General features: G+C 35.7%; 1 protein-coding gene across 13 annotated transcripts in view; it reads right to left on the bottom strand.

Annotated features, from left to right (window-relative positions):
- LOC145254565 (dual specificity calcium/calmodulin-dependent 3',5'-cyclic nucleotide phosphodiesterase 1A-like) overlaps positions 1 to 27,668 on the bottom strand; it is a 1,571,136-nt gene that overhangs the window by 747,650 nt on the left and 795,818 nt on the right. For all 13 annotated transcript variants that reach the window (XM_080113160.1, XM_080113150.1, XM_080113152.1 and 10 more), the window contains one exon: positions 23,234 to 23,411. In XM_080113160.1, the coding sequence (XP_079969286.1) occupies positions 23,234 to 23,280 (47 nt within the window). In that variant the 5' untranslated portion in view covers positions 23,281 to 23,411. The remainder of the gene's footprint in view (positions 1 to 23,233; positions 23,412 to 27,668) is intronic.

The following is a 27,668-nucleotide window of genomic DNA, read 5'->3' as shown; positions in this document are numbered from 1 at the left end:
CTATATTAAATGTAGTTTGGAAAATGTCTGCTTTTATTTGAAAGCATTTTGCAAATTATTTTCCCCTATTAAATACATTTAGCAAATTTTTGTCCCTTTATTTGGGACACTTTGAATATTAAGTGTACCTTTTTGTAATCGAGATATGTTTTAATTCCTTTTCTTTCACGTTAGGATTAAATTTAACCTCTTGAAATGTCTGTTAACTCTGCTACCTGACACTATCAACTTGTCTCTTAGGTTCGTTCGACTACTATGAATTTCTTCCGTTATTTAAAGGCATTTTCCAAATTTTCGCCCCTTCATTTAAAAGTAGTTTGGAATGCTTTTCCCCTTTATTTAAAAGCATTTTCCAAATTTATTTTCCCTTATTTAGAAGCATTTTGTAAGTTTACTGCTTTTATTTGAAGGCATTTTGTAAGTTTTCTTCCGTTGTTTAAAGGTATTTTAGCAAATTCATGTGCCTTATTTCAGAATACTTTTCAAATTAAGTTCTCTGTTCAAATAATTTTTTAGTGAATTAAGTTACTATTCGCTCTATACAATACGCATACTTTCCTATGTCGAGACCAGTTTTATTCTCATTCTGTCAATGCGTTACTTAGCTAGGGTTAAATACACTCATATCCCTGGCCCACTTGTTGACTCTTTCTGTAACCTCCCTTCCCACATTGTTAACTTGTAATTTAGCGTCCCACTAGAAGTTTCAACAACTGCTACACCATTGAGTTAAGGTGACTGGTAAGTCTGGGTGTTTCAAATATTCGACATTCGCTTAACAAAAATTCCCGAATTCAAGATAGTACGTCTGTACAGAGACTGCAATGTTATATTTAGTTTATTCCTGAATTTAGCATTTTTATGTACGTCTAATGTCTTTATTTATATCTGTCTAATATATTTTACGTTGGGAGAAACTATAGCATTTTCTGTCCCTAGTCAGCGAATAAGAGATCTTGCTAGACTGAGGTAATTTTAATTTTCGTCCTAATCCAGCGTGTTCGATATTTTTTGGAAGCTGGATTTTCCCTACTTTAAGAAACGACTTTTTCTAACTATACTCTCGTGGGGAGCCTAGTAAATAGTGACGCTGTGTCCGAAACCGGTGTCAGTTATATGTTCATATTTTTCCCCAATATATATATATATAAAAAAAGGGAGAATAAATCTTGATTTATAATGAAGACGTACGTTCTTTCACATGTACTGAATGTCTCTGGCTTGTGAGTTAACCAGACGATAGTATCACAGATATTGTATTATGTGTTGAAGTCTACTGTACCTAAAACTTGTTGAATTCGCATGTGTGCGATTACTTTCATATTTTATTGTAAAGAAGGAATTCTCAGACGTTGAAGATATTTATAATTTTCAATAGCGAGTTCATACCCACTTGATTTGCGGACTGTGTTATACTAAGAGTTTGTGAAAAAAACAAGTTCCCTTTTCTTCACCTTAGCCCGTATTTGCATTTGGTTATTTGGATTCCTTCGAAGATACACATGTGACATTAGTGGCATGTACCCTCCCCCGACGTAGTTGTATATTTAAATTCTCTTCCCACTCGTTTCCTATATTGCATTTCAGCGAGGATATTGCTATAAAAAGTGTTAAACGTTATTCTTCATTTCCAGTCAATTAACTTCCATATAGAAGTTTGAATTTTAAATCCCCTTAATTTTAATTTGAGTCATAGTGATCGTTTTAATTTGTAACTGGGGATTGTATCCCTTGATATTTTTACTGCTCAATATACTGTATTGATCTTGTTTTGTTTGTTTGAGGAAGGAATTTTATGCATATACCTTTGTAACCTTTGTGTGTGCATTTTTCTGTAAACGCCTTTTTTTTGTGAACGCCTATTTTTTGTATTTGTTTGGATTTAGTCCATATTTTTGAAAAAAACAAACGCTGCACGATGTTGTTCACTCGTTCTTCCGGATTCCCTGTAAGGAAACGAAAGTTTTATTTAGGGAAGATTATCATTGTCTTAGATTTGTTGCGGTTGCAGAAGGAATTACCTAAGCCTTATTTTATGACAATGAAGGCCAATGTCGAGGAATGGTTATCATCGATAGATAACATAACTGAGTTGTTGGGTGATCGTTCCTTGCGGGACGTGGACTGTTCGCTTGTAGAAGCGGATGCTATTAATGTTGTAGTGTTCTCGTCTCAGGTTCGATTCATTCTTTCGAGGTTGGCAGATGGTGTAGAGTGTGATTCCTTGTGTAACCCTGTGATATTTGAAACCTCTAAGCAGATGCTTGGCGAGTTACCAACTACTAAGCCCGAATGTCCAGACTCTGAAAACTGTTTGCTGAGTGCTGGCAAGTTTGGCTTGGAAAATGTTGCATCACAGTCTGAAAGCAGTGTTGCAAGTGCCACTTCAGAGGATCTGCGTAGTCAGACGCTGAAGTTTGATTTTGCTGGCGGGCAGTTTGTCAGTAATATTTTAAAGAAAAATGTATTGAGAGTGAGATTCCCAGGTATCATGAATGATACCACTCGTGTCCACGACTTGTTAAGTGTGGGCATGAATATTGTGAAATTCATGGAGGGATTTCCATGGAATGTTGGAATTGGTTTACCCTCTAACCATGTAGTTCTGACAATAGCCAGTGGTGAAAGGACAGGAGTCAATCCTGTGTGAAAGTGCAAGTTTTGTGCACTTCTTTGAGTGCTAATGTTAGCACTGGTAGAGAAATTCTCCATCAAGGGTATAGGGCAGAAAGTACTATATCACCTGTGAACATGTAAAAACCAAGAGGAGAATGGTTTTTGAAGAGTTACATGAGCTCAAGTTGGACTGGGGTGTTCAGATTAACTCAACAAAGAATCCCATGAGGGATCCTATCGAATTTGCTGACTACATGGTGTGTAGTTCAGTTTCTCTGAGTTCCTACGAGAGTGTAGGATATGTTGTTCAGAGATCGCTTGCAGAACCTTCATTCTATGAAGTTGCTCCTTTAAGTAGAACGCTCCTTCTTTGAAGTCACATGCAGGTGTTATTGTTTTTAAATGTTTTGTGAAGATCTGCCTTGACGTAGCTTACTGCAGTATTGCAAGAGCTATCGAAGTCAAGCTTGATTTGTCCTGGAGTGTTTCTGAGGCGCTCAGAACAATCTTATGCTTAGTTAGGAGTGATTTTTCTAATGCTGAGATATTTGTTTCAGTGCTGAACACAAAAAGATTGGATCTCTCCTTGATATGGGTCTACCATAAGTATTACATTTCCAGCTACCTGGGTGTCTCTGACACCTATACTCAACTTTGTTTGTTTGGCTATATGTATATAGCTATACAAATGTTTAAAACTGTAATTGCCTTGAATAATTTGTGCAGAGTTTGGATTTCAGTTTTATTTCATTCCACCAAGTTGAAGAACTTATCAAAGCATAGGGTTGATTGGATTCGTCCCTCTTGTAGCACCGGTGTTGATCTCACTGGGCTCTTGTGGTTACGAGGGAGCTGAGATATTTTGGTGTTCGCCAGAGATAATATAAAGATGAGGAGGTTGGATGGTAAGTGAACTTCTCAAGCCTTTATACTCTTTTATATGTAAGTAGTTAATTATCTGGCGGAATATTCTCCATTCAAACGTCTGTTGCGACCTTGCATCTGATCATTAGTTTTAAATTTGTGAATCTGGTTAGGTACTCCTCTGTTCAAACCTAAAACATGAAGGTTTTCAAGTGAATTTTTATAGAATAATCTTATCTGAATTTTTCTGCTTTTTGTTCTCATATGTGTTTCCTGGAGTTCTTCTGACCATACATTGTGTGGTATATGTATATATATAAAGAAAAATTGTGTATTATAATATTTACAGGTTTCATCCAACTGTAGGTATACTGCCATTTCCTGTTGGGGTAGAATGTTGGAATTTTTTTTGTACCAATAATAGTGCATCCTCCCTGTTTATACATTTATTATTTTTTATCTGGTTCTTATATTTGATTTTCTGTATTTCGTATCCTTTTATGATTCTTAGTTTCTTATATTTTGGGTTTGTATGAAACTCCCTTTAATTTGAAGGAAAGGGAAATGCTAGCTCCTTGATGACGTCACAAGCCCAGCGCGAATTTCGGTCTCTTTTTGGTTCCAGGCGACGTGGAGAGTGGATGCAGATTCATTGCCTGGCACAGACAAGGAATTTTGGAGCTTCCTTCAAAGAAGAAAACCCGGCAAGAATACTCCGGACATGCGACGAAGCATGCTTCTGGAAACTATCTGCGTGGCTACAGTCTGCACGTATTTGGAAGGAGTGTAATTTTTTAAAAAGCCTTTATTTTGCATGGCTACGGTTTGCATGTAAATGGAAGGAGAGAAATTTCTAAAAGGACTTTAAACGAGAAAAAAAAAAGAAAAAGGCACGTGCCTGACTGGCTTTCAATTTGTGAGTACACCTAAAATTTATTACATATGAGAGTGTGATTAGTGACTACTATTTTGAATCATAATATTGTGTTCGTTCATGGATACGACACTTATTTCTTTGAATTTAATGCAAAGGGAAAAATTTGCAACTATTTTTATTGTAAATAAAATCCCTTTTTCGTTTTGAAACAAGACCTTTATATTTCATTATTTACCCCCCCCCTTTTATTTCATGCTTTTATTTTTTTTCAGGCTAGTTACTTTCACGTCCAATTTATCTGGAAACAAGATAAATTTCTGACACTATTTAAGTTGTTTAAAAAAATAATAGAAATATTATTTTTTAATTTTTAAAAAACAGTGTTTACAAAGTGCCTGTGCGCGTTCAACCAGCCATTTTTTTTTTACATATGAAATCAATTGAATTTTACGAGTGAAATTTTTTTCAATTTTTAAACTTTAAAAATCTATCAAAATTTATCCATTAGTTCAATTTTTACGACATTTTCAGGGTCAATGTGGAATCTTATGCTCTTTCTAATAAACCGAATATAATATTTTAGACAAATGTTTTTTTTAATTCACCCCCCACCATTTTGAAATGTCTATTAAAATTTTAATAATTTATTTACTTGTTTAAAAAAGTATTTTATTTTAAAAGGACATGGAATATAAGTATAAATATGGATAGATTCTTAACAATGAACAATGGAAGTACACATGGAATAGAATTTTTTATAGGTTAGTGATTTTTTGGAATTTATATATATTTTTTATAATCTAAGTAAGTAAAATTTTGTTGATTTTCTTTAAATCGTTTTTAAAGAGAACCGATTTAAAAAAACAAATATTGCATAATTTGCTATTAAACTTATGTTTTTTAATTTGGTCTTTGCTCCTTTAATTGAAAAAAAAATTAAGGTTTGAATTACATTTTTCAAGTAGTCATAAGCTTTGAAAGATAGTAAGTTGATTTATTCAAGTTCATACACGGCATTTTTAATGGCCGCTTCTGATACACCTATAAAGCAATAATCATAATAATAACAATCCGGAGGAGGAGGAGGAGGAGGAGGAGGAGGAGGAAAAAAGAAAAATAAATAAATAAACGTAATGAATGAAAAATATGCATGTAAGTATCACAGGGTTTTTAGAAGGAATATACAATTGTATTTAGAAAAAGAATTACAAGTAATACTAATACTACTGTTAGTACTAGTACCAGTAATACAAGTCATACTAAGAAGAAGAAGAGCACAAAACTAAAAAGACTAAAACTGCAAAGAAAAAGACTCAGAAAAAGAAGAAATAAGAAATTAATCCAATACATTATTGAATTAGTGTGGAGTTATTTTGGAGATGAGTAAATTGTATAATTTTTTTTATTTAATTTTTAGACTATTATTCTCATCTTCTAGTTGTTGTTTTGGCCAATTATTCCTCTGGCTTTCGTCAGGTTAACCACGACGGGATAGGAATGGTGCAGTGGATAGAGATGCGGAATATCTATGATTTCAGGTGAATGTGGAGCTAGAGGTAGCAGTTTCGATCCCGCCCAAAGCCGGTCAAAGGATTAGTTTACCAAACCGTGGTGAGATAACAACAGCTATTGAAGGCAGCAATTGCTGTGGATGTAGTTGGAGAATTCGACATTCCTATCCGTCGCGGTTAACCTGACGAAGGCCAGAGGAATAATTGTCCGAAACGTCGTGAAAACAACAACTGGAAGATGAGGATAATAATCCAAATAATTAAAAAAAAAGCTTCTACCTGAATTAGAATCACGTACATCCTAAAATGGAGTACTGTTGACATATTTGGGTGGGAGGTGCTCGGAGCACTTTATTCTGCTCTGACAAAGTTCAAAACCAGCTTTGAAACCTAGTAGGTGAAACCCTTTTCTGTTCCCTGCAACCTTTTTACCACAGAAGAAATGTTGTAAGCCTATATCTGCTCTATCGTTATTTTCATGCCAAGTTCTCTATGATCCTCCCCCCTTGCCAAACTTTCACAAAAAACACTCGTCTAGTTATTACTGTTACATGATAAGGGCTGTCCCCCTTTCATGTAAGTATAAAAATAGAGAGATTTAGTTAAAATGAAAATGAAATAGAATAGACAAAATTCGAACCTCGTAATTTAGGTTTAGAAATAGATTACTGGAGAGAATTAGCAAATGGAATGTGAAAACAAACCATTGTTTAGCTTAGAGATAAAATAGTTTTAAGAAAAGGAATTTTTTTTTTTACATAGGTATCACCACATTATCAAGGCCAAGAGGCCAATCAAGGATAAGGGTTAAAGAGTGTACAGTAGAAATTGGACAATATAGTAATCATTAGTAATGAAATTTTGGCAAATTTGATAACTTATATGGAACGGCTCATCAAGAACTTATTTACGTTAGACTTGAAGACAACCATATTGTAGTCAGCCGGAAAGCAGGAAAAGGGAAGACAATTCCACAGGCGTGCAGTTCTAAGAAAGAAGCTTTGTTCATGGAATCTATGTTTAGGTTTAGGCACAGATAAAGAGTGGGGGGAATTATTGATAGTGTTTACAGCTAGACGAGTGTTTCTTGTGAAAGTTTGGCGAGGGGGGACCATAGATTGAAGCTCAGTCGAACACTTTCCATGAAAATAACGATACATCAGAGACAAACTCGCAACATCTCTTCTGTGAGATAGAGGTTGCAAGAAAGAGAAAAGGACATCTCCTACGAGGCTACGAAGTCTATTTTGAACTCTATCAAGGCAGGCCAAGTCCTTTCTAGCAGCTCCTGCCCAGATGTGGCAACAGTATTCGATCCTTGGACGTACCTGGCTCTTATATAGATAGAGAATAGCATCAGCAGTGAGATATCTACTGGATCGATAGAAAGATCCCACCATTTTTCCAGCGGCCTTGGCAACAGATTTGATGTACGTGTTCGATTTAAGATCAGGAGTAATGGTCAAGCCCAGAAGCTTGTCAAAACTTGAGGCCTCCTGAAGACGAGAGCCATTCATTTCAATTGATGCCAGATGTGGATCAGAATGTTGATGATGTAAAGAGAGAAGCTTGGTTTTAGATGCATTAAAAGTAACCAGCCACTCCTTACCCCATTGTACTACGTGCTCAATATCAGAGGAGAGAGAATTGGAGAGAACTTGGTCGTTTACTGTCTTAGATGTGCTACCATAAATGGTAATGTCATCAGCATAAATGTCTACAAATGATGTAAGGATGTGATTTGGAAGATCATTAATGTAGATCAGGAAAAGAGTTGGGCCCAGGATGGACCCCTGAGGGACACCGGCATTAATACTGTGAGCTTCTGATTTTTGCCCCTCAACTACTACTCTTATGAACCTATCAGAAAGAAATGATTTAATAATTGAGAAGACATTTCCAGCAATACCATAGCTAGAGATCTTATGAAGTAAACCTTTATGCCATACCCTATCAAAGGCCTTAGATATGTCAAGAGCAATTGCCCTAGAAAGGTTGCCTCCGTCGAGAGATTTGCTAATCCTATGAGATATAACTGTAAGCACATCTGCTGTAGATCTAGCAGAAGGGAAACCATATTGAGTGTCACTAAGAAGGTTATTTTTGTTGAGATGGTTTATTACTTCTGTATTTAACACAGATTCCAGCAACTTACTCATGACGCACAGGAGACTTATTGGTCTGTACTGAGAGGGGGATGAGCGATCACCTGAATTCTTAAATACAGGGTATACTGATGAGCTTTTCCAGGGAGATGGGAAACTATTCTCCTTAAGACAACATTTAAACAGTTTTGTAAGCATGGGCGCTAGTTCTGGTTGAAGTTTTTTGAGTACTATAATTGGAATACCGTCAGGGCCAGTTGCTTTACTGGAATCAAGGTTTTTGATTAGCTTGGCAACATCACGTACAGATATACGTATATCACATAGCGTGTTTTCTGATACAGGAGGAAATATTGGGGGTTGGCGGCCTTGATCGCAAAGGGTAGAATTAGCTGCAAAATTCTTGACAAAGAGTTTGGCTTTGTCTGATGCTGACGAGATTACCTCAGGTCCATTGATAATAGTTGGGATGGAGCACACGCTTCTGTTCAGGATTCTGTTTGCTATTTGCCAAAACTGGTGGGAACCAAGCCGCTGCTCAGCTACTTTGGACTTAACAGATTGAGCATACAACTCTCTTGCATTCTTTATTACTTTCTTACAATGGTTGCTGGCAGTCCTGAAAGCGGCTTTAGTTTCCATACATCTATTACGTTGGAAACAGTGGAAAAAGTTATTTCTGTGCGCAATGGCAGCAGCACATTCTGGAGAGAACCATGGCTAGCTGTTAGGTTTTTGCTGAAACTTTTTCGAGGGTATGAAACGGTCAATACCTACAATTAACCATTCCGTCAGGTCTAATACTATAGAGGACACATCCTTTTTAAACATGGAATGCAGAGGTAGATCAGATATAAATGTACGGAAGCTATCCCAGTCAGCCTTAGTGTATCGATATACTGTACGATGGAGAGGAATGCAACTATAGGATAATTTAACAAACATGTTTTTAACCTATTGGAAATATAGGTTACTGGGAATATAGGTTAAAATTCCTTTTGTAAACAAAGGAAAAAGTTTTGGACACGCATTTCCAGAACACGTGAAAGAAGACACATGTTTTAACATATGTATGACGTCATGGAAAATGGCAAGTTCTCAATATAATTACAAACTTTAGAGTTTAGCAGGGAGAAACTGAGGGGGAGTCTGAGAGAGAGTCCGAGGACGACAGACGATAGTCTGGAGTCCAGACATGGACAGTCGAACGTCTGGAAGCGAGGCGGTCACCTTTGAAACATAGAATGTAAAACTTTGAATTCTTGACTAAGAAAACTACGACCGGTCGGAGAAGAAATAAACCCATCATGTGTTTTTATAAACGTCATCTTTGTGTTGTAATTCTACCAAAAGATAAAGTGAAAATTGTCATTACATGTCTTATATATCATGTGTTTTAAAATGTCTTTACATACACAATGTCTCGACATCTCATATCTACAATGTGAACACTAAGACTCAACACTATCTCCTCACTAACACTTCTAAGTATGAACATTTTATGTATATGAATCTCTTAATAAGACTCTCTAAGACTCTAAGACTCACTTTTAATAAGACTTTCTTACAACTTCCTAATAACAACAATAACACCAACAGCAAGAATAACAAAAATAATAATAATAATAATGAAACCCCTAAATATAACATTACGATTATCAACAATTTCATACACTTTCTATCTGCGTATAAATCTTAACGAAAATTCCATAAATAAGGCTTCTTTCCTAGAACTGCCCGCCTGTGTAACTTTGTTTCGCTCATCTGCTTTTCATCTGACTACAATATGCTCATCTTTACATCCAATGTAAACAAGTTTTTGTTGAGCTGTCCCCCTAAATAATCCATTTCTACTCTATTTCAACCACTTACTAATTACTACGCTGTTGTCCCGGTGACCACTGTACACTCATTAACCTTTATTCTAAGGTGACTTTTGGGCCTTGATAAGTAATGACTCCCTTGTAAAAAAACATAGAAGTGTAGAAGACTAAGACGAAAGCCAAAGAAATAATAATACTAATTATATTAATAATAATATTAATAATAATCATAATAATAATAATAATAATAATAATAATAATAATAACAAGAAGAAGAAAAAGAAGAAGAAGAAGAAGAAGAAGAAGAAGAACAACAACAACAACAAAGAGGAAAAGAAGAAGAATATATTAATAAGTAAATATGCATGGAAGTGGCACATGGTTAAAAAGAAGAAAATAGAACCACAACAATTAGCTGTACAATATTGTGCTAAGAGGTTTAGTAAATAGAATAGTTGCGTGAGTTGAACGGGGACGTCAGCTATTATGAGCTGATCAATATAGTGGAAAGAGAGTGCAGTTAAGGGAATAGTATATGACCTTCACCTTCACCGAGGTGCACGACTTGACACAAAAAAAACAACTTCTTAATCAACTGCTAATGCACGTGTCACTGTAACGTCCAATGAAAACAACAACAACCTTCTCACTCGACCTGTCTTTTATACCACTCTCTCAATCCCTCCTCTTGCGCATGCGCCCAGAGATTCCTGACAACCTCGAGACTTCCGCTTATAAAAACCCAAGTTTTGTTGTTGCGCATGCCTACACAAGGCACAAACACGTAGGCATTTGTTTTGTTGGTAAGTACTACATGTTTGGTTAGTTGGTTGTTTTTGTTTTACGGCATATCAACCCTTTTCGGGTTATTTAATGCCGAATCCAAAGATTTTGAAGAAAAAATTTTTTTAATAGAATATATTTGTTGTTTTCATGTTTGTTTCTATTTAACCCATAGTTGGGACCCTAACAGGTACTACCACTCCGGGTCAGAGTTGACCTGGGAGCAATGGTAATTAAAAAATTAAACTCCCCAAAGCCAACAAGCTGGGGCCTCACCACTGGATATAGTTTAAGGTCATATCCAGGACCCCCATTGAGGGACTTTTATCCTCTGCAGGGGGACAGTCGGCGTATTCTAATGCCCCACCGACAGGGCCACTACATGGTATTAGGAAAGGAATTACTTTTATTTAAAAAAAGGTTATTTACATAGAATTATGTTTTATTGTAAACTTAGAATAATGGGATGATATTGATGCGACCTGATTATTAATGCAAAACGTTGGTACAAATAGATGCTTTAAGAAGTTGATCATAAATGCAATCAGTCCCTATTTATAGGAATTATACATAATTGCATGTACATATGTACTGGTACTAGTAAATGAACTGTGTAATACTTGTTTTTATAAGATTGTTTGTATTGAATGGAATATCGACTGTTGCATGCGGGGGGGGGGGGTAAAACTTTGGCACGCGTTCGAGGTACCTACAGTTCTTTAAACTATAAATGGACTATTCACTGTTCATTATTGTAAACACCCCTGTCTGTTGTAATATGAAACATATGCTGCAGGCGCACTTATACGTGTGGGACTACCGGAAGTTCCGGTTTCTGTACCTTAGAAGAATAAACATGCTGCTCCAGCCCTACCTCAATCAGGCTTCATCTTCATTCCTTATTGCAAATATTACTTCATGATGGCAAGTGGTAAAACAGAAACACAAACAAAGGAGGGCTCCTTACACATTCAAAAGTCCGGACAATCCTTCATACGGAAAAAAAACAAGAACAAACTGACCCAGAAAAACAACAACAACGTCAGCCATATTGTCCCTCTCGACTGAACACTTCTCATGAGTAAAAAAAAAAAAATTTCATGTATCAAACCAAGCATAACTTTTCATTTCGTCTAATACATGGTGTACTACGAGAAAGCTACATCTGGGAAAAGGCCAAACGACCTTGACCTTTACAACCTACTGAAACAAGAGCCTTAATAAAATTGCAGCCTGTCTACCAGAGATGCAACCTGACATTATCGAATCAATATCACTGTTTAAACAAAAAATGACACTGTATTTAGAGGATGAGGACATAACGGACACAGTAAAACAAGCCAGAAAAATCTGACGTTGCATAAATGATGAAGGTTTAAAACTGCTTAACGCCAGTGGTCTGACAGAAAAAGAAAAAAAACGGTCACCAAAAAAACTATGGAAGTGCTATGAAGTATTAACACTAATGTGCACTTCCGAATCCACAGACTATATTTAATGCAGTATAGGCAAAAAGCTGATGAAAGTTTAGGCGACTTTGTCGCACTAAAGTGCGATTTTTCTGAAGAAGAACTGCATGAGAGGATCATTGAACTAATTATTGCCTCCACACCATATGACGCCTTCAGGAATGAACTTTATGGCAAACCCAAAGGACACAAGATTGGTGATGCCCTTGCCAAAGGCAGAAAATTTGAAGTCCTCTAAGCCGGAAATAACCAACTGCAACAAATCTGTGAGTCACAAATGTCCTGCATACCATGACGAATGTTCCGCATGTGGGAACAAGGGGCACTGGGCTTAGATGCTGTAGGTCCTCAAAACAACATAGAGAAAATAGAACTCATAGCAGAGGCCATAGAAAGCAACCCCACTACAACCGCCGTCATAGTTAGAGAAAAAAAACGGAATGTGGAGGTAAGAACCAAAGTGCTGACAGTATAGACATTGACAGCGATAGCGACGACTATAACAAACATTTCTATTCAATCACGATAAGTGACAAATACATGGACAGCATAAACAATCCAGGGATGAGGCATATACGACCCTAACTATAAGACCTCCTCACATCCCTAACTTACCATATACACTGTGCTTGAAAATTGACTCCGAGGCATCAGCTAACACTCTCCCAATGACAATGTTTTGACAAATGTATGGAACAAACAAGGTTGCCCTCAGCATCCTACAACCAACACCACACATAAGACTCACGTCATATAGCGGTGACACAATCACTTGCGCAGGAATCATTAATATCCCATGCCGTTACAAAGGTTCTAAATGGATAGACGCCATTTATTATGTTGTAAATGTTCCAAATCATTACGATAAACGTCGATGCTATAAAGGATACAACACCAAGACCACCTTCTACACCCATCCACGATGTTGAGCAACTTAAGGATGCTTATCCAGAACAGTTCAACAGAATTGAAAACTTTAGTGGAACTGCAAAACTCTTGCTAAAAAAAAGATGCAGAGCCATTCATTGACCCTCCTCGCAAATGCAGCATCCACCTTAAGGATAAGATCAAACAAGAAATCGAAAGATTAATACAAGAGGATGTGCTAAGGAAGGTAGAAGAGCACATAGACTGGTGATCCAGTTTGACTTTCAGCACAAAAAGGGATCGATCTCTTAGCATATGCAGTGACCCTCAGAAACTAAACTCCAGTTTGGAGAGATGTCCCTACAAAATACCCACAGTAGAAGAATTGAACTCGAAGTTTGCTAAGGCAAAAGTATTCAGTAAGCTTGATGCCAAAGTGGGATATTGGTCAATTCACCTGGATGAACAATCTCAGATACTGACAACCTGTAGAACACCCTTTGGAAAGGTTTACTGAAAACGATTACCATTTGGCCTAAGTGTCTTGCAAGACATATTCTAGGCAAAGATTGATCAGATTCTTGAAGGTCTAGATGGTGTTGCTAGCATAGCTGACGATGTGGCAGGATACGGAGAGGATGAAGAAGAACATGACAGAAACTTGTTAAACCTAATGAACCGAGCAGCAAAAACTGGTTTTGTTTTTAACAGTAAAAAATGTGACATCAGAAAACGTAGTATTACATTTTTTGGCAATATATACACACCTATCGGCATCAAGCCAGACCCTGCCAAAGTATGTGACATTCAACAGATGTCACAACCGCAAAACAAAAACAAATTACAGCGCTTTTTAGGGATGTTAAACTATCTTTCCCAAGACATACCAAACTTCACTGAAAAAGCTCACCCATTGCACAGCCTCCTAAGATCAAATACCCTGGATATGGGATCCAGACTACCAATGATGCTATAACGACCTAAAAGAAATGATCACTGCCGATGCCCTCTTATCATACTACGACAAAAAAAAAAAACATTATCACGGGAAGTAAATGCATCACGGAAGGGTTTGGGGGTAGCCCTGACACAGGAAGGCAAACCAATTGTGTTTGGTTCCAAAACGCTGACTAAATGCCAATCTAGATACAATTGCGTTTGACATATCTAAGGCCTTTGGTAGAGTATGGCATAAAGGTTTACTTTACAAGATCTCTAGCTATGGTATAGCAGGAAATGCCTTCTCAATTATTAAATCATTTCTTTCTGATGGGTTCATAAGAGTAGTAGTTGAAGGGCAAAAATCAGAAGCTCACAATATTAATGCTGGAGTCCCTCAGGGGTCCATCCTGGGCCCAACTCTTTTCCTGATCTATATTAATGATCTTCCAAATCACATCCTTACATCATTTGTAGACATTTATGCTGATGACACTACCATTTATGGTAGCACATCTAAGACAGCAAACGACCAAGTTCCCTCCGATTCTCTCTTCTCTGATATTGAGCACGTGTTACAATGGAGAAAGGAGTAGCTGATTACTTTTAATGCATCTATAACCAAGCTTCTCTCTTTACATCATCAACGTTTTGATCCACATCTGGCATCAATTGAAATGAATGGCTCGTCTTTAGGAGGCCTCAAGTTTTGACAAGTTTCTGGGCTTGACCATTAGTCCTGATCTTAAATGTTGCCAAGGCCGCTGGAAAAATGGTTGAATCCTTCTATCGATCCAGTAGATATCTCACAGCTGATGCAATTCTCTATCTACATAAGAGCCAGGTACGTCCAAGGATGGAATACTGTTGCCACATCTGGGCAGGAGCTGCTAGAAAGGACTTGTCTTGCCTTGATAGAGTTCAAAATAGACTTCGCAGCCTCGTAGGAGATGTCCTTTTCTCTTTCCTGCTACCTCTATCTCACAAAAGAGATGTTGCTAGTTTGTCTCTGCTTTATCGTTATTTTCATGGGAAAATATCTACCACTCTCCCCAATCGTTCGCTTTTACTTGCGCAGCTGTCATTGCTTAAAGGCAGCATGCATACTGCAGATTTATCTGACATAAATCCAGTACAAATAGACAAAAGTTAGAAAAAGCTAAAAATAATTGTAAGAGCGAAATATTTGTAGCTAAGAGACAGTATAACGACAACACTAGAAAACAAATTGATTTGCAGAAATTAGAAACTTGTGATTTCTGGAAGACTTATAACAGTGTAGTAAATAATGGGTTAACAATTCCGCCACTATCCAACAACCTTGAGGTTCTCAGCATGGCAACTGAGAAATCTCACTGTTTGTCTGACGGTTTGCCTCCAATTCCATTTTGGACCTAGATTTTCCTTTGTGAATAGTAACCATGCTCGATGTTCTGAAAGTCACCTCTTCTCAAATTCGTGATGTCATAAAGAACCTAGACACCTCATGTGGACCCAAACTTTACTATTAAAAAACTGCTTCACTGAGATTATTTAGTTCTCTTCAAACTCTACAACAAATGCCTTACCGAATCTTGCTTTTCTGATTGCTGGAAAATTGCTTCTGTGGTCCCAGTTTACAAGAAATCTGGTGAAAGAACTGACCCACTAAATTATTAGCCTCCGTCCTCTCTTCAACAAAATTTTTGAGTCCTTAATTAATCAAGCACTAGTCCAGCATCTTAAAACTGCTGAACTTCTGTTCAACCAACAGTATGGATTTAGGCAAGCTCGTACTACTACATATATCTTAACTATAATCTCTGAACGTATACCATGCACTAGATAAAGCAGGGGGGTTAATGTAGTAGCCCTAGATATATCCAAAGTCTTTGACAGGGTAATGCACGATGGTCTTCTCATGAAAATTAAATCATGTGGCATTACTGGATGCATACATAACATCACCAAATGTTTCTTAAATAAGGAAAAATACAGGTTGTTGTTCTTGATCATCATACTTTAAAACAACATGATAGAAATGCGAAAGGACAATGTTTGGACCTTTATTATTTCTCTTATTCATAAAAGACTTCCCTGATAAAATTGTCTCTGAGGTGGATATATTTACTGATGACACCACGCTCTATAATAGACATGAGGGGAAAACGAGTGGAAATGGCTGAAACCTTAGATGAATTTGGTTGGTTGTTTTTGTTTTACGGCATATCAACCCTTTTCAAGTCATTTAATGCCGAATCCAGTGATTTTGAAGAAAAAGTTTTTAATAGAATATATTTGTTTTATTCAAGTCGGTTGTTTAGAACAATGAACAATCAGAAACTGTTCTGTCTACTGCAAACCAGTCACCTCTCAAGACTTGTTTAGAACAACGAACCATCAGAAACTGTTCTGAAACTAAACATGGCTTACACTCCTAGACCACTCCGGGTCAGAGTGGACCTGAGAGCAATGGCAATTAAAGGGTGACTCCACACTCCTCAAAGCCCGTAAGCTGGGACCTCACCATCGGATATAGTTTAAGATCATATCCTGGACCCTTAGATGAAGACTTCCAGCCTATAGTGGAATGGAGGCATAAATGTTTGGTAACATTCAATGCTGCCAATATTAAGCTTCTTTCCTTTAATAATTACGAGAAACTTCTCAACCACTGATAGCCATGGATAATGATACTCTACCTAAAAGCTCTTCATTTAACTTCTTGGTTTAACATTCACAAGGAACATGAGCTGAGGTATGAGAAATATATTGAGGGGATTGCCAAAACTGTAGTGGAATAGAAGAGAAATTAGCTGTTAGCTATCTATCTTTGTATTTGTTTATCTAGCCATAGATCTATCTATCTAACTATCTATCGAATTGGAAGCAAACAAGAGATGAAATGTGACACTATGTTTTGATAAAAGTCAAAACATGTTGAGGTGTAAACTGGACAAGTTGCACAGGAAGAAAGTTGACCAGCATCGGAAGTATGTGTCTGTTGTCACGTATTCTGGTTAGCTGAGAAAATAGACGTTGGAAAGAGGACGTCAAATAGAGCAGACGGTTTAACAAGTCGTCCCCCCTCACTGAGGAGGGAGCTGACGTGTCTCAGAATGGAGATTAGAATTAACCACTCAAGCAAAGATATTCACCTTCCATTCTTCTATGATCGACATCTGGGAAATAATAAAAAACTATATAAAACCAACCATCGTCTTGGAGTTGAAATGCATTCGTCTACAGGTTTTAGCTTCCATCCAAGAATAGATCAAATTCTCAGGTGGACCACAAGACCAACGACGCGGTTGAAAAGTTGATAAGGATGTTGAAATACATGTATGTGTTTATGTAAATGTCTGAGACACACGCATGCAACACACTTAGATGATCACAGAATGTAAATAAACTGTCACACAATAACTTAGGGTTCAGATAGTGAAGAAGCCACTATAGACACACAGTAACACAACGTATAAATGAACTCCTTCATAATGTTACACTGCGAAGAAGGTGGGCTCTCTCTACCATGCTAGAAAGTTACTTATGCCTGAGAGTATCTTGTACAAAATACAAGACCGCTATTTGCCCATACATAAAGTATTGTTGCCACATTTGGGCTGGTGCATCTCCTACAAGTCTTTCACTCCTAGATATTGTTCAAAAAGGAGTGGTCAACCTTATAAGTCCCGCACTGTCAACAAAACTCCAACCTCTGTCCCATCACCAAAATGTTGCAAATTACCTCCTGGGTCTCTGCTTCCCCGACTGTACTGGCAGCATGTCAGTACAGTCTTCCTGTAAATTCCTGCAAATTTTGTTCTAAATAGTAGCTCCTTACATCCAAGTGGCACTGTGCTTTGTTTGGGGTGAAAAAGCAATGCAAAAAAAAACATGCTCTTTTAAAAACTACTTTCAATACTATTTGTGAAAAATCCTGCTCTCCAAACTAAATAAGAATTGCCTCTTCTGACGCGAAATAATCGACAATTCTGTATTAGATACATTATAATACTTTTTATTTTAATTTTGGAAGGAGGGCATTGTTCTTTCTTTTTACAATAACACTAATTTAGTTTATTTTTATATATAAGAAAGTATTGTGAAGGGTATGCTTTAAAAATAAATTAAAACATCTAAATAAATACATGTAAGATCTTTCTTAAGTCGTGAAACAATTTATATTTTTTTAGTTATGTAGAGGGGAGTAGGCATACATATACTGTAGGTATATATAACATAACCCTAAAGTAAAACTAATCTGTAGCCAGAAGTAAAGAATAAAGTACATTTCAGAAATGTGTTTAATTTTTAAAAGTAAAAAAAATTACCTTGGTATTACCAGGTCTCCAATACCGCTATCTGGCCCTAAAGTGAGTGCTCATTTTATGTTAAATTTATAAAAGAGATCTCTACTCTAAAATCTTCATTTTTTATATTCCTTTTTTGCTGATATTATTTTCAGTCTGTTTACATGTAATCACCAAAACAGAGAAGCATCTGATTTGTATTTGAAGAGAGATGTGGTTTGATATTAAAAAACAATATTGATACATTTTTATTGTTTGCTTCTACATGTTACAGGTCCACACAGCTTTGATATCCTCAAAACTACCAATGGTCAAGTTATTACTATAAGTAAGAATGCAAGTAGTACCCATGCACTGCTTAAGGATGCTAACCACTGGAATGCCATTCTACAGAAAGCATCTACATCTGAATCTGGAGGTAATTTGAGACATTTGTTTGCCATCATGCTGACTACTAATGTGCATCGTTTAAAATAACTACGAGATGCACACAAAAAAGCATTTATTGACTACTTAGAAAAGGACATTTAATAGGCTAAAATGAGAAACATATTGACACTGTAATGTGAGTAATGTACTGAAACCAATATCTACAAAGGCTGTATAAGCTTAGGCGAGTAGTAGGTATGGTCTCTCAGAAATTGACCATCAACATCAAGCCACTATTGTGAACACTGGCTAATATCTGATGAGCTTCCAGAATTCAAGCTTTGATGATCAATGCTTTTAAGAAGATGAGTAGTCTCAGCAATAACAATAAGTGTAGGTTCTGCCACACAAAATTAAAGAGTGTGAGCCACCTGACATCCAGTTGTAAAGTTCTGAAGGATGGCTACTATACAATGCTACACAATGGAGTGTGTGTAAATATCTCCACTGGACCATTTGTAAAATGTTGAATGTTCAGCAAGGCTTGAGAACATATACCAGAAAGAACAGTTGCAAATGAATCATACACCATCCACCATGACTATGCAATTCATAAAGCTATGTACCTATGTATTAGTTAAACCTGACATGGTGATATGAGACAAGAGGGACAAGTAGCAACTTTAGTTGCAGTTAGTATCTTTAATGCTTGTTTAGACAAATCTGAGAGGGAGAAGATAACACAATACCAAGTTCTTATATACAACATGAAAAGAAACTGGAATCTTAGGAAGATATCCATCACGCCAGTAATATATACACACACAACGTAACAATAGGAGCAACCAAGCTCATGAAAAAGAATTGTCATATCTGATATGAACCAGAGTCTTATTGAAAATGTTTGAAAATATATCAACTTAAGAAGTGCATTGCATCCTCTTAAAAAATGTCTTCACTCTTTTTTCAATTTGTTTTATTTTTGTTTTGCTGGAGATGAGGCATCCTACCAGATGCCAAACATTCATTAACTATTAGGTTGATGCAAAAATAATGTCGTTTTTGACATTCAACTTCGTCAAAACCGACGTTATTTTTGCACCAACCTAATATTTCAAAAACTCCCACGAAGAGATCTTTTTAAAATTCTAAATCTTCCTTTAAGCACAATTCTAAATCTTCCTTTAAGCACTTTCTTGCACTTAGTTCACCGGGTATATTCTTCTAGTACTTTTTGATACTTTTGGCAGTCATAAATTTAATTTTAAAAATCAATAAATTTTGATCATTTCATCATTAATACAAACCGTGAAAAATGAAGTTTAAAAAAAAAGAATCGTTTTTGGCATCGGAAAATATGTACAAATTTTCTTATACTAATTCTGGTACTCCAAAAGTTCCAATATTTTCAATTCCCGATTCTGATTAATCATTCCAATACTACTTCTAAGATCACTTTGTTGTAGAGTAAATTATTTTTAAGGATACAAGGGATCTTTTGTTATTAAGAATCGATCACTGACATCATCTTCTTAAGAAGATATTACTCGTTTTTACATACTAAATACAAAACAGATATTTTATGCATTACAAATTAACTATTTTCTTGTTTCAATCTACAAAATTTCCAATAATTTAATACCTTTTATATTTTTTTACAAATATTACTATTTTTACAGTATCAATATTGGATTTAAACAGATGGGAGAAAGATAAGGGGGCGGGAAGGGCAAGGTACAAGAAATTCAGAGAAAAAATTACTCTCCATCAAATTTGGAGTTATTGTTTTCAGTATTGGACGATAAATCACAAGAGTAACCGGAAACTGCAAAAAAAAAAAAAAAAAAAAAAATCGCATCAGAAGTAGAAAAATTTATGTTTACTTTTCGATTTGTGCTGACTTTCTGATGCCAAAAATAATTTTTTATTGTTATTTCTTTGTTTTCGTTTGGAACTTAATTTTTCATGCCTCGTATTAATGCTAAAATGTTAATTAATTAATTAATTGTTAATTTTTCATGGCTCGTATTAATGCTAAAATGATAAATATTTATTGATTTTTTATTATATCAGTAAAAATAAAATTTATAGATCACCTCACAAGTTTTTTTTTTTTAATATAAGCATATATTCTATGAGTTTTAAGATAATCTGACCCCACGAAAAAAAAAAACTTTATGTTCAGAAATTTAAAAAGAACTGCCATCAGAATCGGTAATTGGATCGGAATCAGGGAAAACATTGGAATCATGCCATCACTAGCTGACTCCGATACAATTACTGATTCTGTACTAAATTTTATAAATATTACATGATAAAACTGGACTGGTGAGCACATGCATTAACATCAATAAAATGCAATGGGAGGAAAATTCCTAACTAATGAACTTATGATCAATTATACAATATACATATTTTAGGAAACACAGTGAGTAATGTGGGCACATTATTTTCTGCTTTGTTAAACTTTACCATGAGGTTGGGGGATACTGAGACCGCAGCATACCAAAATTAAAAACTAATGCTATAAATATTGGTTATACTTGTCCTGGAACAAGTATTATTTTGTCAGAATGTTTAGATGAGGTGTATTTTGTCAAACTCAGAAATATTAAGAATACAATAATGAATTTCTTAAAACTTCTATCCTATCATGACTAATGGAATGAAAGCAAGCGTGGATTAAATAAAGGGTTCCATTCAAAATTCTGTACAAATTCCTCAGTTCAACAAAAATATTCATGAGTTTGACAATATAGGATTAGTATGTTTACTGCTCTTGGTTTCTATCTTTTGTAGGTATTGATCATTGTCAGAGGACAATAAATGCTTTGTTCTTATTTATGATCAAGATCTGTTTATCGACTTTATCGATTGATATGAACTAAAAACCAACAGTTTTTCAAAAGTGCTCAATATATGTATAGAGCTTTTATAAATAAAATTATATTATTACTGTAAGAAGTCTACACAGACCGATCAAAGTTTCATCAGGTTTCCAAAATTGATCTTGCAGGCAGAAAATAAGTTTCCATTAAAATCTTACCAGCATGCAACCAAAAAAGAAAAGGAAAAAAATAAAAAGATATATTTTTTTCCCCAATATTTAACAGCCATTACTCTCATTGCAACACAATCGTGAAACATGTGTGTATTTAAGGCTTACCCTACACTTCACACCTTCCTTACAATGGTTATATAATTGTGTGTGTATGTGTGTGTGTGTATTGCTGCATGTATTTATTTATAAAATTATTGTTTAATCAAAATGTTTATCCATAAAATGTGTTCTAAATCACTTTTTATGGGGTTCAGCTCAAGTAACCACCTGCAGCCCTGACCCAATATAGAGTTTTTTCAGTTTGTGAAAGGATAACACTGCCATACACTTACATCTTATGCAGCATCCAATAGATTGTTCAGCTGCACATGATAATAGTATTGCAACTCGTGTAACGCTAAGTGACTAATGTACTGGCCCACTAAATAATCACCAGCATACTGGGATCTCACTTAGTGTTAGAGAGTCGCAATCTGCCCTACAATATGCTTAATTAAAAGTGATCAAGTGAGCAGACCTAATTTAGGAAAAGCTTCATCCACATTTGCCAGTTTGGGAAATCATGTTCCCTCTTTTATGAGAATGCATTAGTTTGCCTACCAGACCATGGACTTTTCCTCTTCATGCTATAATTACTTGACCGTTTTCGCTTGAAATGGTCAGTTAGCCATGACATGACCGATGGATACTGATTACTTCCATGCATATCATTACTGTTGCTTTATTGGATGATAATTCCTTCCCTCAGTATATGAGATTCTTTATTGGCTTCAATGAACTAATAATCAAATGTTGGCCATCATTTTCTCTTATCATTATTAGGGCTGGAAATTGCTAGCGTATTTGTCGATGGGTGGGACGAGAAAATAAAAAGACAATTTTGAAGAACACAATCAGAAAAAGAAAATTTCTATTTTCTATTTATTTATATTTTTTGATAACATTTTGGAGACAAGAAATCAGTTTATTCACAGTGAAATTCGTATTCTCATAATATACATTTTAGTTAACTACTATAGATAGGTACATAGGTAGTGGCAATGTATTAATATATATTCTTTGATGACTAAATCTATAATCGAAGAGGAAACTTATGGTTGCATTTATCTTTGCATATATGCGAACACTATCAGTTCCAAACCATTTAGACGATCTGTGTTCATGTTGGACGGCATAACCAGCAAAGAGGACATTTTATTATCTTATTTTATTTGTAACTTTAAAATTTTAATTAGAGCAATTAAAATTTTAATTAGAGCAATTAAAAATGATAATATGCACTTCAAGATTGAAGAAAGCAGGAGTAACAAATGGTCATTAATTCATTCCTAGACAACACCAGGTCTGCCTGCTAAGCCAACAACGAAGGTTAATATTTGGTTTTGCAAAGCTCTATAAAGAGATGTAATATCTGAGAGTAAAGTTATAATTGTATAGACCAACAGTTCAGTGAATATGTTGCATATGTTTGTACACACGGGAGTATTTTAGGTCACATATAATCATTTGGTATTACTGACTCATATCACTAATTCTAATTTTAACATTTGACATTTGAAACTGTTTCATGCATTCAAAGATGAGTAATTTGATCGAAGTTTTGTATTTCTTTGATTCTATTGTGTGCAAGAACAAGAGTATCAAGATGATGACTCACCGCATGAGGCAGAACTGTGAAGCTTCGGGAGCATCTGCAGCCGGCATCTTCTCAAGACCCAATTCTGCACTTGCATAAGAATCACTGTCCACACTTACGGTACTTGAAGTGCGACTGCTGCCACTGCTGACTAGCTTTCGAGTGTTGTTCTGTCGAAGTACGGTCAGGGATCCAGTTCCTAAACAAATGAGAACAAAAAGAACATAAAGTTCTTGTCTTAAAATTTACAAACATAATAATAATAATAATTATTATTATTATGTTTTTAAGGTAATAATAATAATTATTATTATCTTAAAAAACATATCTGTCAGTGTTTGCCATTCTCAAATAAAAAGAGAAAACGTTTGCAAAAAAATAGAATCAAATAAAACAATTAAAATAGAATCAAATAAAACAATTAAAATAGAATCAAATAAAACAATTAAAATAGAATCAAATAAAAAAATTAAAATAGAATCGAATAAAACAATTAAAATAGAATAGTTCTAAACAAAGAAGAAAATGCTCATAAGTTTAATCTGTTTGTGTGAAAATGCTAATTCAAACTTAAGCAGAACCAACCAATCAACAGAGCAAACTTTGATCTGTTGACATCTTGAAACTAATCATTGCAAACTAAAGCTTGACAGACCAAACAATCGATAAAGAGAATTGGTCCAATGCATCTAAACTCAGATCCTGCTAACGATGAAGCTGCTATTTTAAACAAAATTTTCTTTGCCGTGCAGAGTAGCGGAGGCATGTCCATGGGCATTCAAATTGAGAGGGCATTCAATTATATTCAGACTACCCCCTTTCTCATATTTCTCAGTACTAGGACTTATACTCGAGTCTTTGGGATATATAATAAAGGAATTGGCCCCAGGCATCATCAGACCTTACCATTCCACTGCCAACAAACAAAGCCTTCTAAATAAAGGTCACATGACATTAATATTACATGCACATAAATATTACACGTTTCATACTGTTTTACGAAATTTGCTTGCTTTTGTCATTTTTACATACTCTGATCTTTTTTAAGTAGTTTTTGTCCTAGTCAACGATGACCTGCTGAGAATTTCGAACTTATCCCTTGATTTAATCCTCCTGAGGCTCTAATTCTATGCCTTTTATATATAAAAGCGTCAGTTAGTTTATTCTGAAGTTCCTTGAACTCTTGACCTTTCAATAAAATTTACACTAGATAATTGTCTTTACCTACTTGAGCTCAGCAGAGGATGTAGAATATTTTGGATGTATTTATCAATCTGCTAATGAATAGTATAACAACAAACAAGATGAGAATAGCAGTTTAAATTTACAAGGCCCGTGTACATCATATCAAAGTGAGAAATTTAAAATTCTAAATTAAAAATCCCTAAAACCTATTAAACTGAAATCGAAAAAAAAACCTGGGCTCGATTCTCAGCAACACTCTTCGCTCTAACCAGGTTCCATCCGGTTCTCGAGAACTCAACGGCTTGGCTCCCTCAAACATCTTAACTCCCGGCCTTATATTATCTCATTTATGCAAATTAATGCGCGATCGAACCTGCTGATTCGTCGCCTTCTCGTCTCCCATCGCTCGGGTCTCGAGTTCGCACATGCAGCCCACCTCCGTGACTGCAGTCACACTCAATTTTCACTACACGCCCCCCTGATCTCATGATCATAAACTGGGTAGGGAAGTAGTATCCATCTTTGCTAGACACACCTAGCGCTCAACACTCCGCTAGACACACCTAGTGCTCAACACTCTGCTAGACACACCTAGCGCTCAACACTCTGCTAGGCACACCTAGCGCTCAACACTCTGCTAGACACACCTAGCGCTCACTACTCTCTGACAAAGAGATACTACTTAGCAAAAGTGAGGCTACACGGCTTGACACAAATTAATTTTTAAATTTCTCATTTAAAAACGACTTTATATACAAGCTGACTAAATCGCATTGTAATTCTTTTTAACAATGACTACTTTTTCTTCAAAAACAAAATCGACTTGAATTGTACTCTCACCAAAATAATTATCGTTCAAAAACGACACCCTTTTTCTCCTTATTTCATGTTAAATTCCATATTTAAAAATAACTTTTAAACACATACAAGTCGTCCGAATCACATTTTAAGTTCTTTTAACCGCGACGACTTTTTTCAAACACAATAAAATCCGACTCGAATTGTACTTTTATAAAATAAATCTATCGTTTAAAAACGACACCCTTTTTCCTTGGCAGCACAACAGGATTTCATTTTAAATTCCGCATTGAAATATGACTTCTATACATACAAGTCATCCGAATCGCATTTCAAGTTCTTTTAACAAGGATGACTTTTTCAAACACAATAAGATCCGACTCGAATTGTACTCGAGTAAAATATTTTTCGTTTAAAAACGATGACTTTAATACAAACAAGTAGACCGAACTGCATTCCAACACGTTCATTTGACAACGATAGAAATCCAATGAATCCCACTGGGATTAACAAACAAAAAGACAAAAAAAGTCCGACTCACTTCATATCTTCAACCTCCGCAGTTTGACACGACTCATTCAATTCTCTCTTTGATAACGCTTTTCAATTTTTAACGCGACTTTTAATTTTTCAGGTTCGACGTGAATCATTTAAAATTTCCCATTTCATCTCGGCCGCATTGGTTCCATATTTAACGCCGAATAGCTTCTAATCGAAAAAAAAAAACAAAAAAACCTGGACTCGATTCTCAGCGACACTCTCCGCTCTAACGAGGTTCCATCCAGTTCTCGAGAACTCAACGGCTCAACTCTCTCAAACATCTTAACTCCCGGCTTTATATTATCTCATTTATGCAAATTAATGCGCAATCGAACCTGCTGATTCGTCGCCTTCTCATCTCCCATCGCTCGGGTTTCGAGTTCGCACATGCAACCCACCTCTGTGACTGCAGTCACACTCAATTTTCACTGCAGTGAAATAGTAATAACTATATACACAGAATAAACTTTATTTTAGGATAAAAACACAAGGAAAATAAAATAACTAAATAAAAAACTAACCTAATTCAACACCGAAAAATAGTTATAAAAAAGTATGCTAAGCACGTGTGCAATTTACCTATTAATTCAACGCATTCATGAAAATGTGTGTCATCACTATACAAAAAAACGAAAGAAAAGAAAATAAAGCCAGTTAGACATTCGTCTGAAAGAATCCCTGCCATTGGCATCGTTACCTAATAGAAACATTAACCAGTTGGAGGAAATAACAATGAATCTAATTGGTAGGCTTCAGCTACAGCAAACAAATCTGTGGCAGCAAATAAATGATGTGTCAATGTTAATCATTTGAAGACCACAAAATCGGATTTACTCGATTAAATTTTTTCAAAATTATTCTTAAATATAAGAAAAAGAAAAATTAGCAAAATATATAATAATCAAGTTGCTACAAATTCTTGTCATGTTTTTTCCTTTTCATTTCCAAATATTTTTTAAATCCAATCAGTATTAACATTTCTTTTATTCTTTTACAGTAAATGCAAATGAATTCATTTCCGGAAGTTCAAATTACTTCCGGAGGTTTGTTTTAGAATTTATGAAAAAGAAATGTCATTCAATATAATTAAACAAAGAATGAATTGAAGAATTTTTGTTTTCCTATGGCAAATTTCCGATTCGAAATCTTTATTGGTTGATATGAACAATTCATTCATTTATATTATTTATTTATTATGCCTTTTTAGGTATCTCTTATTTAATTATTTATTTATTATGCCTTTTTAGGTATCTCTTATTTAATCAATAATCGTATTTAAACTTTTAATGACCCCTTTTCACTCCTAAACAATTATATCTGTGTGTGCGTGTGTGTGTGCGCGTGCATGTGATGATTGTGATGTCTTGTCAAATGAGTGCCACTCCGTCAGTCACTGAACGTCTATGTGCCTGAAGATGACTCTTCAGTCCTACCAGCGACTTACACACCCTCAAATAGGCATGACACTGATAACGGTCATTGGTTTTGATGAAACCAACAGCAACAGAATTTGTATCATGGTGCGCTTTCATGTGATTAACGAGACCTGCCTTGGACAACAGAGTTACACACCTCACAGATCCAGCGATCTCCATGACTGGGTGGCAAGATTTTGTGTTTTTTACATGCTCTCTTGAGCTTCGCTTGGTTTACCTTGGCTGCTTCAAAGTGTCCTCCACTGTATGCAATCAGACGTTAGGAGCTCCCAACTGTCAACAGGAACATGAAAACGATTTTTGAACTTATGCCAAGCAGGAGTTCACCATAAAACAACTGTTTTGGGAGTCGACAGTCATCAAGCCAGACAAGATGAACTCAACGTTGGTTTCGGCCTTATTTAAGATACATGCATCAGGGATGAAACTGCCCCACTTTAAACCAAGAATGTGTTTAAGGCAGTGTTGATGAAACCTCTCGAGCTGTTTTACATGTG

This window comes from Euprymna scolopes, chromosome 30, assembly GCF_053919585.1.
Source record: "Euprymna scolopes isolate OS-2025 chromosome 30, ASM5391958v1, whole genome shotgun sequence".
NCBI lineage: Eukaryota > Metazoa > Mollusca > Cephalopoda > Sepiida > Sepiolidae > Euprymna > Euprymna scolopes.
This window is presented reverse-complemented; position numbering and strand designations above follow the sequence as displayed.